This window comes from Heliangelus exortis, chromosome 3 (genome assembly GCF_036169615.1).
Source record: "Heliangelus exortis chromosome 3, bHelExo1.hap1, whole genome shotgun sequence".
NCBI classification, from domain to species: Eukaryota; Metazoa; Chordata; class Aves; order Apodiformes; family Trochilidae; genus Heliangelus; species Heliangelus exortis.
The window spans coordinates 29,951,925-29,966,337 of record NC_092424.1 but is presented as its reverse complement, the minus strand read 5'-3'; the positions used below and the strand labels follow the sequence as shown (position 1 = coordinate 29,966,337).

Sequence of the window (14,413 nt, the reverse complement as noted above, 5' to 3'; positions counted from 1 at the left end):
ATGACACAACCAAAGAGCAGTTTTCTGCCTAAATCCACAGACAGCATCACTCATGGCATAATTAAGAGCCTATGAAACCCTCACAAGGGCTCATAATTCTGAACAAGAGCATAGAACGTGTTTTCTTTGGCTTGATAGCTAAAAATCTTTGAATCCAAACTGTTATTATGCTAAGTGGAAATGACAAGTACATTTGAATAGGACTATCACTTAATCTTAAAAATAGTTAAATATGAATGGGTCTCTGGGCATTAATGTAATAAATATTAAATATTTTTTCATTGAAATACGTTTTTTTAATAAATCCTTCCTTTTATGCTTATTATTGTGCATAAACAGAAGCAAGTTAGGGAAAGTGCCATGCATACTACTGCAGGGTTTTTTTTTAATGTTTGTTAGGGATAGGTGTTGATATACCACTGACAAACCCCCACACAACAAGCATAAGCATTGTGCAGGTGGCTTAGTAAGTTAATCCACTCAGTTATGATGAGCACACCACAGTGTGGAGGTTCCTTAGGATGTTCTTCTCCAGTTAGAGGTTTGATAAATTAAATAAGCACAATGACCAAGATGATAAAGGGGCAGTAGGAAATCAAGCCAGAAAGCACTGGAATATATGCTCTTGTATTATTATTGCTTTGCTGCTAGCCAGCAGCCTTGACAGCAGCTTCTGCAGGACCAGCAGAGTGAATCTGACTTCTTTTCCAGTCACTTCTCTTTCCCACTGGGAGTCTCTGTTGGATTAGCAAAACTACTGACCAGTTGATGAGGTTTGAAAGGCACATACAGAAATAGCAAGAAATGGCTGGAGGAGCAGAAATCAGAGAGGGGTAAACTGATCAGTGATAACAATTTTCTCCATTCTTGCATCTAAACTGATCTCTGACTGTGCTTCAGGGACTCAGCCGTCAAGCTGAGGATCTACTGAAGCTCTTCTGTGGCCCCCTTATGTGGGTTTCTCAGTGAAAACAAATTTCAAGGATGGGATGGAGCACAGACCTTCATCTGAGTCAGGCTGCAGCCAGAGTACTCCTAAAGACTTCAATAAAAGGTGGTGTAAACCACTACAGCTCTGGAAGCACCATAAGATGATTAAATGAAACAAGATGGCTGAAAATTGAAGCTGTGAAGCTCCAAGTGATAAACACAAGGTATTTCTGTATGGAAAGATTGTGTACAGGTTTGGCAGCAATTAGGTATTTGATTTACTTGCCTACTATCATCATTGAAATACTTTATCTCAAAACTTGAATGTCTTTCCAAAAGAGGTATTCCATTTCAGCCAAGAACTGTACACATAAAAGAAGAATTGATTGGTGAAACTGTGTATCTTGTACAAGAGCTAAAATTGATGCTTTATGACTTTACTATTTGTGTTTCTTCACATGTTTTTTTTTCAATATGCTGAATCAGAAAATAAAAGTTGGTATTAATTGACTGTGGGATACTGGTTCAGGAAGATCAAGAGTTAAAACATCCTGACATTCACTCTAATGAAACACTGCAGTCTGCAACACAAGTTTTATTGAAGCAATACTATTTGTCCTAGCAAAGATATGATTATGGGTCAATCATTTCCACAAGTGAAAGTGCATTCCTAATGTACAGTATATGGCAGATGAGTAAGAAGGCTCTTCTTTCATGATCTCAGTCAGGCTAAAAAGTTAATTTTCCATCCATAGAACATCAGATGTACTGGTAATACTGGAAAACTTTGCACACAAATAGCTCAATGTTAGAAATTGAACTACCAAATGAATGTGAAGAACAGCAGAATCAACTTGATAAACCTCCAGAATATATCAGCCACAGCTTGCAAAGAAAATGCATTTTATTTTTGCTATAGGAAAGAATGTTTTTGCAAGTAAACATCAAGGATATTACTGCTGAAAAGATGTTCCACTGTCAGCCTTTTCCAAAACAGGATGGTACTTTGAGAATGCAGTGGAAATGAAGAAGAGGGCAGTAATCCATAATGTAACTCTACATACCATAGGTTCACTGATCATCACAACAGGGAAAAAGGGCCTTCAGAAGAGCTCTGATCTGAAGTCAACCTTAACCAGTCTTTTTTCTCCTTCCTTATTTATATTCCCATCCACTGTCCCCTGTGTGTAAAATGTTCCAACAGATTCACTGTCACCTTTTTACCTTTTCTGGGTGACTCCTATCTCTCTCTGGATGTCTAGAGAGCCTCTATCTTTCTCAAGAGAGAAAGGCTCTAAGGAAGTGGTGAGACAAAAAATTACTCCCATGTCTCTGATGCAGTTCTTAGGTGCTGTAGCTTGTGCTCAGAAACACCAGCAGCTGTGTGCAGCTACAGGCACTCAGATCCCACTGAAAACTCTGTCTTGAGGTAATGGTGACTGAGATCCATTGAACTGAGCACCTTGCTGATGAGTTCTCTGCTGCTGAGATCTTGCTTTCCACCTCATCACCTCCCAAAGACATCCTGCTGCAACTGTGTGATATATTTCATACCCATCCTTACAGGGGATGAGACATCCCAATCCCTGTTCCTTTCAGTTTCCTTAATCTTTAGAATTAAGCTTCAGGGCTGCAGGGACAGATCTTCAGAGGTAAGCAATTCAGATTTAAGCACTGAGGAACAACTCATCTATTGCTGGTTTTGCTCAAACAAAACACTAATAGCAATTTTTCTCAGGAAAATATGTGGCAGAACTACTCTCTTAGAGAGCTTAATCAATTGTGGACAGGAATCTGGATCTAAATCCCTGGAATTAGATACTCCCATAAACCTGAGGACAAAGTGAGAAGACATACATCTAGACTGAAATTTCAGACACAGATTCCATTTTTTTTTACACTCAGAACTACACTTCCAGTTTTGAACTCCAGATTCTGTGAGATGTTGAAAAGCAGACTTGCATTTAAATGCTCTCCACTCTTATCTATGGAGTTAATAGTAAGAAAAATAATAACTGAATATTACTTACAAAACAATGGGCCCATTGGCTCCTTGGAAGACCTCATTTGGTAGTGTTTCTAGGTTGTGATTATCACTTAGATTTCTGAAAAACACAATTATACTGATGCTAAAACAATCTGAGATTAAAAAAAACTTACAGAAGTTACTACCTTCTAATGATTGCTTTTCAGAATAATAAGAAACAGAAATAGTTACAGCTCATCCAGGTAGGTTCCATTAAATGCATGATTTTCAATTTCCCGAATCCCATTTTTATTTAGCCATCTGCAACAGAGAAAAAAAATAAATAGTTGTGTTTTTATTTGTGCTTTATAACTAAAATGCATGTAATTTGAATCAGTAAAAGGGTCCTCAAGCAAATTAAAGTATTAGCTGAATATTCAAAGAATGAAAATTCTGTGAATAGAAGCTGTAAGATCCAAATAATTGGAGGAAAGTTTTGAAAGTACAGATGAGGATAGGGCCAATGAGCACTGCCACCAGAGTTAATAGCTAGAGTAAGTTTCTGAAGTGAGGGCAGAGCTGACAAAGATGCTGGGGCTGTTCATGCCTCCTCTGGGAAGGATGTAATCAAGTAAACGGGGCTGTTCCAGATTCATCCCAGGGTGCATGAGACCAGCATCTTTCCTGCTGGGGCTGTCAGTGGTGCTTAGTTTTACTTCTTTTAAAACACTGGGCCATGGATTAACATTTGCCAGTCACCAGAAAAACAAAGACAGTTGTCTTCTGTGGTCTCATGTCTTATTGGGACAGGTGGAGGAGGGAGGCTGACTGTCACCAACTCGGGCAGGAGGGCACCAACATGGTATCAGCAGTGTCAGACTGTCTGGGAAGTGGCTGATTCCTCCTTCGTCCACTGCCTTGACAAATCTTCCTCCCTGTCTGCTTCCCTGCTCCAGCCCCATCTCCCTGGGCTCCATCCCCTGAGAGGAGGTGGGTGGTGAACCTGGGAAGCAGAGCTCCTGGGGGATTTCTGCCAAGTTCTTACTGTAGTGCATTAACTAATTAATGTTTAATCTCCTTCCATCTCTTCCCTTCATGGTCATAAAAATTTACATTTTGGGTCAGTTATATTTATCATTGTTACGATGCAATCTTTCATCTCACTTTAAGCATCACTGCAGCTCATGTCCTCCTCAACAGGCAATGACAGATCTGATTGATGGTAAAAATGGCATGATTTAATTAAACCATCAGCAAATCTGGGTGTTTTGTTTCTAATTCACAGTGAAAGCTGAGCATGCAAGTGCACTTATTTAAAGTCTGAGGTGGTGAGCTAAGGTCAGCACAACAATCACTTCTGGGTCCAGCTTAAATGATTACCCTTTTGACCTTGACAGGCAGATGTACATAATAACTCCATGTCTATAATGTCTGTCAGGTCAGATCAGGAGAACTGTCACCATCCTCTTCAATTGTAAGCACCATTAGGCATATGTGAGCAAGCACAGAGGAGAGACATGTCCCTGCTTACAGCATTCAAAACATTTATTATTTTATATTATATTATATTGATCTTACCCATTTATAGCTGCCAGGCTGGTATATATGCTTTTAATCACAATATTAGCACTTGCTCCATTGTCTCACCAAACATGATACTAAGACACTCAGACACTAAGGTTGCAAAATCAGAGACAGTGGTGCTGTACAGGGTGGACTGTACACTCTTGTCACTTGGCTAATGGTACTGAAGTAATAAAAAGAGAAAAAAAAAAAATTACCTAAATCCCAAGATGTCATTATGCTTCATGTAGGTAAGTTTTGATTGAGACAAGTTCTCCCCTTGTTTGGACCAGAATCCTCACTGGTAATGGAGCCAGAGATCCAGAACTTGGCCATATGGGCTTTTATTCACTATTTCACAGCTATAGCAGTATTTTAAAAACACACTTTAAAATCCACTTGGTTGAGGAGGACACTGCCCCTGAGGTATTATTTACACCCTGTTTCAGGGCAGGAAAGATGTACTTTAGGCTCTAAGTGGCATGCAGGTCTGGAAGAAAGGTGAATTTCTTTCATAAATTTCTATCACTTCTCTACCAAATATATCCAAGGTTCCAGCTTGTTTAGATCCCATTCACAGTGTAAGATCAGTTGCAGTCCAACTTACTGGCAAAAACAGGCTTGGAGTCTGTCACAGCTAAACCTGCTAAAATTTGGTGCCACCAGAAGCAGGGGTTCAGTGTGTTCTGGCCACTATTTATGTCTTTTTGATAAGCCTGATTTCCCTTTCCCTTTCCCTTTCCCTTTCCCTTTCCCTTTCCCTTTCCCTTTCCCTTTCCCTTTCCCTTTCCTTTCCTTTCCTTTCCTTTCCTTTCCTTTCCTTTCCATTTTTTTTTTTCTTCTTTGTAACAGTAACTCTCTATTGCATTGCATAGTGACTTCAATTTTGTATAAAAACCCAGCAAATTTGTGTCTAAAATAAGGCAAGCTGTCCCCACTTGTCCCCAGAGAGAAAGAACTGAAGAAGGGCCAGGACATCACCTGGCCAGGCAGGTGATGGGCAGATCTGCTTGCACAGCTCGTGCTGCTCCTGCACACCTCAGTGGGCACGGGTAACCTATGGCAACAGGTCTGCTGGAGGAGACAGAACAAAGCAACCCCCTCCTCCCAGCCAATTTTGCACAGAAACCATCAGCTTCCTCAGAGAAGAGTGTCCTTCCATACCCAGGCAGTCATCACATAAGCAATGGGACATGCTAGGAAGGGAAGCCAATTTCATAGCATCATAGAATGCTTTTGCTTAGAAAAGACCTCCAAGGCCATCAAGTCCAACCAGCCCTGTTATGGCCACCAATTAGCCACCTCCCTAAGCACCAGATCCACATATATTTTAAATACCTCCAGAGATGGTGACTGCACCACTTCCCTGAGCAGCCTATTCCAGTGCCTAGCAACTTTTTAGTGAGGAAGTTTTTCGTAATATCCAACATCCCCCAGGACAACTTGAGGCCATTTCCTCTTGTCCTAGTTCTTGTTAATTGGGAGAAGACACCAACCCCCACCTCATTTCATTCTCCTGGTGGACATATTCAGCAGATATTCACAGGGAATAATTGTGACAGCAGGGCAGTGGGGAAATGCTGCACAAGCTGGGTGTGGAGATGCTGTTGAAGCAGCACAGAGAGGTCAAATCACAGTAAAAATCTGTAATATTTATCTCATCTCTTAGTGGTATTATGGAAACAAATACAGTACTTGTTGTGCAGCACTCTGAAAAAGCCCCACCTGAGCAGCAAAAAAACCTCCTGGGAGAAAAAATAAACTAGTACATTTAGAATACTGTGACTTGAATATATATCCAAGAAAATGGTGTGTGTGTTTAAAACTTCAGGGAACCTGACATAAGCAAGAGCTTGTGCATAACTGATAGGACGAAAGGGGAGATAAGTGACTTGTTACTGGCCTCTTTTCAAATATTGATGGTTTGACCTCGCTCCCACCAAAATCAAAGTCAGCCCAATCAGTCAGTCAGATCTTGCTTGTCTGCTTTGGTATGCAAGGGAAAATGCACACAAACAGTGGGAAATTTTTCCAGTCTGGCCACTGGCTTGGTAAAATGTAGGTAGGTTGTTAACAAGCAGAGTACATTTTGATACACCAACAGAAAGGATCAAAGAAGCTGGATAGTTCATTAAAAAACATTACTGTTCAAGACAAATGTGGAGTCATGTAACCATACAGCTTGAAACTGCATTTTGAACCAGCCTGTACCAATGCATTAACACTGTGTACAAATATACTGCATTTCCACAACATCTACATATATTTTGCCTGACTAGTAAATGTCTTTGAATGATGTGTCTGACTGTAAATATTTATGAGTTATGCCATCCCTTTGAACAGTATTTTTATCGTGTGGAACTGTTGTTGTAAGTGGAATACATTTAACCTTGGCATCAGTAATTACTAAATTTGCTTTATGCTGTGCTTCTAAAGTAAAGAACAGGATTAGAATACAACAGAAAATAAACAAACACCAGGAAAGCCTTTATTTTCAAGGCAGAAAAATACAGAGATTTCATGGGTAAGGGAGAAGTCTAAAACCTCAAAAATAATTTGGAAGTATATGAAATAATGCCCATCCCCTGATTTCCTTGATCTTATTCTGGACAAGAAATGACCAAATGAGGACAATAATGGATTTGCTATGTCTTACTCACAGAATCACACTTTCAGAACTCAGGCCCATGAATGAATTTTTTTTGATTGTACGTATATTGATATTGTCTTGAATATCTCTGAAAAATAAAATACAACAGAAATAAAATATTTTTATATTTCTTTGTGCCTTTAAATATGAAACACTATTTCAAATGCAGTATTTTTCCTAATAGTCAGTTTGAGGAACTATTATAGGCAGAGGGTGATGACTTAAGTTTTTAAGACATTTTGTCTGCAGAATATAAACCTTCTGGTAAAAAAAAGCCTGGAGGAAACACTACCATCTCTCCCACACTTTTCTCTCAAATAGCCTGAAGCCATTAAAATGTATAAATGCTTTAGTCTTATTATCCTGACCTTGATGAAGTTGTTCCTCCAGCAAACACACTAGACAGAAAATGCAAGCTGAGTGGCTTCTAGGCCATCCCTTGTTGCAACCTCCCAAACAGAATCAGGAAAAGTAATTCGCTTTTTTGGCCAGATTCAGCAGGGCACCTACCAGCCCATGAATCATTCCACTGCCAATGTCAACAGGGTTGCTTATCAGCTTTGTATGTAGTTAAAACCTAAGACATAGGGTCCTTGTCAATGCAGTTTGTAGAACTGTCAAGGAGGCACTTCAGAAGTTTTGATGGATGTGAGACAAGGAAAGGCAGATATATGTTCTGTTGCTTGCTCAAAATAGGCCTCAAAGAAGCTGAACAGTATTACTTAAAATTTAAACTGGGGATATGGTTGTTTTCATGATGTTTCTGTTGGAAAGCACGGAATGAAAGGAATTACCTGCAAAGCTTGAAATTAAGTGTACTTCCCAAATTATCTCATGCAGGCAGATGAATATGGCCACACCTCTGCATTAAATGACATTTAATCAGAGGATTCATCCTGCAAACTGAGGTCAGCAGAGGAGGGAATAGGCAGGGAGCAGCACCCATAGCAATGAAGTGTACCTCCTGCAAAGGATCTGTACTGCCCTTTGTAAGCATCCATGACCTGTCAAGATACATCTTCGGGAAGTAAATATTGGCACAACTGAAGCCAATGGGAATGTTCTTATTGACCTCTGTGTTGACAAGGTCTAGTTGGGGTCTTAAGTAGTACCAAGGCCCAGTTATTCTTACAGAAAAGTGAGGAATTTCATCTGAAAAAAAACCCCCAAACCTCTTGCTCAGTAGGACACAGTGATTAAAATCTAGTTAAGACTAATGATAAACATGAAGGCAGCAGGAAGGCTCTGTAGCTCTGTATCTGTTGCATTTACTGGGTGGTTTCAGTTCTTAAAATTATGTATGCCAGCTGTATTACAGAAATTTGTTTCTTATGTTATTTAAGCATATGCTATATTCAGCAGCCCTCATCCATGCTTTCTATGCATTTTTATTTATATTAATGAACACTGCTAAGAGAATTGCAGGATTAATGTTTCTAAAGCTTGAAATCTTCTAATCAAAGATTTGAACATTCAGAACTTTGCCTGTGCATTGCCAATATATCTTGTCCAAAGGAAGAGAAGAAATAGTTGCTCATTTCCTGGGGTTTCTGCTTTCATTTATAGAAAGCTGCTGACTGAAGAATTTCTGTTGAGATTGTTTTCAGTGAAAAAAAACTCTATAGTTTTTGATGAGATAGCAATTTTTTTTCAGAAAAATGAAACTTTTTTACAGAAAAAAAAGCCTGCTCTCACACAAAATTTGATGCAAATATTTTTTGTCTATTGGCATTGGAATTATTTGTAGAAAAATAGAATTCATTCACTGGGCTACCAGAGCATGGTAGAGATATTCCTATGGGGATTTTTTATTGTTGTTGTTTGGGGTTTTTCCCTTCTTTTTTTTTTCTTTTTTTCTTTTTTCTTTTCTTTTCTCTGTCATGTGGCCACCTCTCCGTGGAAAATCACTCTGAGATCAGCAACTCTTCCCATGCAGGATGAAGAACTGTCACCAGGTGGCAACATATTTCCACTGCCATGAGCCTGCACGGACTCAACTGGTGAAAAAGGAGTAAGAGGCTGTCATCCATCCCCTGGGCCATCCAGGCACATGCTCATAATTTAGCCAGGGGAAGAGTGGCCTGTAAAGTGCAAGCTATAGGGCTTTGTAGAATGGATACTTGCCTACAAAATTATAATGCAAAACACTACCATAAAACTAATAAACGAGCACAAGGGAAATCATGCCTTGAAAGGTTTTGTTGGAGAGGTAGAACATTGAAAAGGAGGTGTTAAAAAGTGAAAAGGAGACTTTAAAACTTACAGTAAAACTTTCTGGAAAGAGTGTACCCTATGGACAGCAGGTAAAATCCGAAGGCCAGTGTTTGATATTAACCTAAGGGGGAGAGAACAGATGAAGATTATTTTGATTATTTGTCCCACAAACAAACCAAAAAATTTAAAAAGAAGAAAGAACATTGTACATAAAATGGTAGCCTCAAAAGCCAGAATTTAGTCATATATAGAGGGCTTTGCCCACAGGAAATTTGACTCTGTAACCTAAAAAAGATTTTTTTTGAGAAACCCTACCTTGGGTAATTACATGGTACCTCCTGAGGTCCAGTATTAATTTCCTATATTCTTAAAAATCAACTGCAGTGACACAGGATAATTATTTTGAGAGTAGCTCTTTAAAGATAAAAGTATCAACTCACTTACCACAATTTTAACTTTATACTCTATTAAAGAATATACTAATTCCTCTAGAAATAACATTATTTAATGAAAGTAAGAGACAATTTTCAATAGCAAGGAAAGGAACACAGGGGAACATTCCAGCAGTTTGTATGGCTGGAAATGAGCCTTAGTCACCATATTCAACTACCCCCAGCCTCCCAACAGTTAAAGCACCTCTGGCCTCTGTGTTGTGGGTACTGTCCCTGAAACTATCCCAGAAATTATGGCTCTGGAGGGCAACCCTGTGCCTGCAGCCAGTGAGGAAGCAGGGCCACAAGTATCCAGAGAGATGTACCACATCTAGTTTAAGCAGAATGTGTTCTCCACAGCAGTAGCAAAGGCAGGAGAAACATCACATTGCCATCCAGCAGAATGGGGCTGGTGGCTGCTGGTGGCTGTGAAGAGGGCTGAGCACAGGAGGGAGGAGGAGATGGGCCAGGCTGGAAAATTTTCCCAGCTGCCAAAATATCTCATTAGTATGCTGATGCTATCAAAAAAAATAGAAAATTTGGGTTTTTGAAAGAATACTTATCTATTTGTATTTTTAATATGTGAGATGGTACAGAAGTTAACCTTTCAATGAGAATGTTAGTTCCTTAAGAAAAAACAGTAGTATATGGAAAGTATTTTCTAACCTGGCACTTCAAAAGAACAATGTTCTTTCAATCTTGCATGTGATATTTTTTTTTTTTTTTTCATAGTTTCATTCCTGAATAATTGAATGGTGGCGAAAAGCACTGATTGAGGCTGGAATAAAATAACAGCATTCATTTGATGCTTATTATAAACTTAGATTATTTCAGGATATACACAACCTTTTAAGTTTCATAAACTGAACTGAAACTGAACACCTACACATGGCAACTAGATCCTATGTTTAGGCACTCAATGTGACAAATGGTCACTCACTTGAATAACTATTGTTCTGGGTTCCATGAGGTGATATCTTGATATTCTCAGATGCTCAGATAGAAAATCAAACTTATTATCTGTCTCATAGCAAAAAGAAATGCATTATATGCAGAAAAAAAAACCAAACAAGTGAATATTCAAGAAGCTGATTTGGGAAAGTTGCTGAAATTTCACGACAGTTGCATCTCAGAAGTAGAGTGGTCTGACTTTGCATTAGCTTTAAAATAACATATGACCAAGAAAGCTCTACAAAAACTCCATTGAAAAAAATGTTACATATAGTAAAATACATATATATTACATATAGTAAAATACAAAGCATTTTTAATGAAGCAGGTGGATTTCACAAGGTCCTTGTTATTTAAGTACTTCTGCACTTACACTTTGTGAAAGAAGAATTAGAAGCAATAGAAGAACCTGCAATTTCCCCCTTGCAGTAGTTTAAAGTACACACTCTAAAGTACTGGAGATATACAAGGTTTTAGTTGAAAGCCTCTTAATTTTCAATGAGTCTTATGTTCATTGATGCTAAAAATTCATGAAGTTCTTTTTACGAGCCGTTTTTTAAATACAAATCATGGCACACTTTTTCTTAGAGGGTAAATGAATAATCAGAATGCTGCCAGATAGTGTTTGGATACTGCAAGACAGAGAAGACAACAGAAGTTTCCTTTTCTTTAGTACTTTCCCAAGGAATTCTCCATCCTCATGTTGCAGTAATGAAAGATGATGGTACTATATATAAAATCTGCTATTCAAATGCTGCTTTCAATGGCAGCTTACTCCTAACATCAAAATGCAAAACTCTTTAGCACAGCTTTCACTATACATGAGTGAAGAAAGCTGTTCATGACCAATGATGATGCCATAGTTCTGATTTTTCCACTAATCCCAAAGCATTCAGGGTTCAATTTGTACTCATGTCTACTGAGCAGCAGTGTCAGCTCTCTTGTACTTGTGTCAAATGAGATGAAAGGCACAGCATCTTTGACAAATTGTTACATATTGAAGTAATCTACACGTGGTACAAAGCACTGGTTGCACAGAGCCACAGAATGATGTTTAGTAGAAGGAGAGGGTGTTCTTTTAATTAATTGTGGAAAAGGAAGAAAAAAAAATATTTATCTAAACTGCAGCCTAGATCTTCCCTCTCTTTTTATTCAACCAGCAGTTCTCCAGAGGCCTTTAAGTGGATAATCTTTTTAGCATGTATATAATCCAATTTACTGAATATCTTTCCTGCAGGACAGTTTTGTCAATATATTTACCATATAATGTATACAAACACAGTAGCCCCACTTAAAATAAGTGTCCTCTTTAATCTGTGTTATAACTGAATCCTCCTTGCCATGCATAAACAGCTCAGTAAGAACCTGATTTTCAGAAGCTGATGGCTGCTTTCCAAACCATTAATTGTCTTTCGGAAAAGGCTTTCTTCAGACAACACGTAAGAAAACAGCACCAGGATCAGCAGGGAAAAAAAGTCTTTCAGAAACTAATTCCTGGAAGATTCTGCCTGCTTATCTACAGATATAGCAACATGCCTGCATTTTTTACATGCCAAATTTGTAGGAGCTCCTCTGACAAAACTGGGAATATAATTTACCTCATCATCGTATTTTGTGTATTTTCTGAATTGCAAGCCCGAAGTGGGCAGAGATAAAACCAGCATCACTCAGAAAGTGTTATTTTTGTGTCCTTTTAATGTGGTTACTTTATATTCCCTGTGATCCTGACTCCAGCAAGAGGTTCCTCGGACTCACATGTCCCACCCTTCTAGGATAAATCAAATCTATAATCCTCACTGCCCACTTCTGGGGCAAGGTCTTTAACCACGAGACTCACGTGCATCATTTATTTTTGTTGAAAAGCCAACTCCACTCAAAGGGTCAGCAGTTCCGTGGACCTTTATAGAATCATAGGATGGCTTGGGTTGAATGGGACAAAACTCATGCTTTTGCAACCTAAATTTCCCCTCCTCCAATAACCGAGCTGTATGACCTCAAAATTGATTTGAAATGAGTGTTACATTAAAATTTTTATATTTTAGGCTGACATTGCTTAATACAGGACATCTTTGACACATCCTTTAAAAAGAACCAAAGAACACCAATTACAAGAGAACTAATTTTGTAAAGAAAATATGTTTGAGAAGCCATGACTACATTATTAAGCAGACAATGCCACAGCTCTCCCTAATGAGAGCAAGATAAATAATCTTGTACCTATGAAAAGGTCAGTAAGTTACCATTTATAAGTGTCTGTTTGGCAAGTATCCAAGAAGACCAATTAACAATTCTCTTCACTGCTCCTGAAAGGATGGTGAGAAAGGTAAGACTACCTTTTCTAGAAGTGCAAGAATATTTCAGAATTGCAATTTTTAAGCAATTTCTCCCTTATGTTTTTTTTGGTTTTTTTTTTTTTTTTCCTATACTGGTAATGATGAGTCAGGAGACAGAGGGAGTGGGATGAGCAGGAAATGTGTTTGTACCTAGGATGACAGGGAGAAAAGCATATCAATGTTCAACAGATAGTGGCTGTAACAAGATCAGGGAGTTGATGAGAGGACTGACAAGGCTAACCAGAGCTTCTAGTTAGCTCCTATTATTTATTAGCTCCTGCCCATAAATAAGACCTAGTGGCTATGCTTCCATTTCTGAAGCAGCACAGAGAGAGCCTTGCAAGCAATGTATTGCAAAGGTATTAAAGTGATGGCTTATGGTGCTTCAGTCTTAGGCATTAACACTGATTAATTTTTCTCAGGCATATGTATTTACATTTAAACTGTCAATAAATACATATTTTTCTGTGAGATCTTGTGAACTGTGTTATAACAGTTCTGATGCAGCCATGGAGTTGTTGTGAGGAATCAGACCGTGTGTCTCATACTCTGTGGGAATGTGGCTGGTGAAGGGACTCAAGCACAGGCCCTATGAAGAGAGGCTGAGAGAGCTGGGGCTGTTCAGCCTGAAGAAGAGGAGGCTCAGAGGAGACCTCATCACTCTCTACAACTCCCTGAAAGGAGGTTGGAGCCAGGTGGGAGTTGGTCTCTTTTCCCAGACGACTTTCAACAAGACAAGAGGACACAGTCTTAAGTTGTGCCAGGGGAGATTTAGGCTGGATATCAGAAAGAATTTTTTTACGGAGAGGGTGATTAGGCAATGGAATGGACTGCCCGGTGAGGTGGTGGATTCTCCATCCCTAGAGACATTTAAAAAGAGACTGGATGTGGCACTCAGTGCCATGGTCTAGCAACCGCACCGGTGGGTCAAGGGTTGGACTTGATGATCTCTGAGGTCCCTTCCAACCCAGCTAATTCTATGATTCTATGATTCTATGATTCTATAATGTCACCGTGGCTGGAAGCTTCAGAAGAACCCCAACGAGTTCAACAAAGTGCAGATGTACCTAAGTCCCTTGGCTTTGGCATAGTGGTTGCAGATGGGTCTTGCTATACCTCTTCAGAGAGCTATGGGGTGTGCCTGTGCCAGCTGTTCTGACTGGGGGGGCTGGACCAGGAAGGGCAGCAGGAAGAGTCTGCAGCAGATGGTTGGGCCACTGACACTTCTGAGTCTGGGTCTTCATCTCCATCTCTGCTGCCCTGATGTGGGCTATTTGGGAAGCTGGCACAGACCCCAGCTGGGCAGAAGATACACCCCATGGGCAACAGGAATGTGACCCAGTGAGACCAGCACTGCGTTTGCTTTCCCACCTAC

The 14,413-nt window shown here is 39.4% G+C and overlaps 1 protein-coding gene across 3 annotated transcripts in view; it reads right to left on the bottom strand.

Moving 5' to 3' along the window:
* FSHR (follicle stimulating hormone receptor) overlaps positions 1-14,413 on the bottom strand; it is a 79,460-nt gene that overhangs the window by 10,972 nt on the left and 54,075 nt on the right. For all 3 annotated transcript variants that reach the window (XM_071739817.1, XM_071739819.1, XM_071739818.1), the window contains exons 5-8: positions 9,373-9,444; positions 7,120-7,197; positions 3,149-3,217; positions 2,961-3,035 (exon numbers count right to left, since the gene is read on the bottom strand). In XM_071739817.1, coding sequence (XP_071595918.1) covers positions 2,961-3,035; positions 3,149-3,217; positions 7,120-7,197; positions 9,373-9,444 — 294 coding nt within the window. The remainder of the gene's footprint in view (positions 1-2,960; positions 3,036-3,148; positions 3,218-7,119; positions 7,198-9,372; positions 9,445-14,413) is intronic.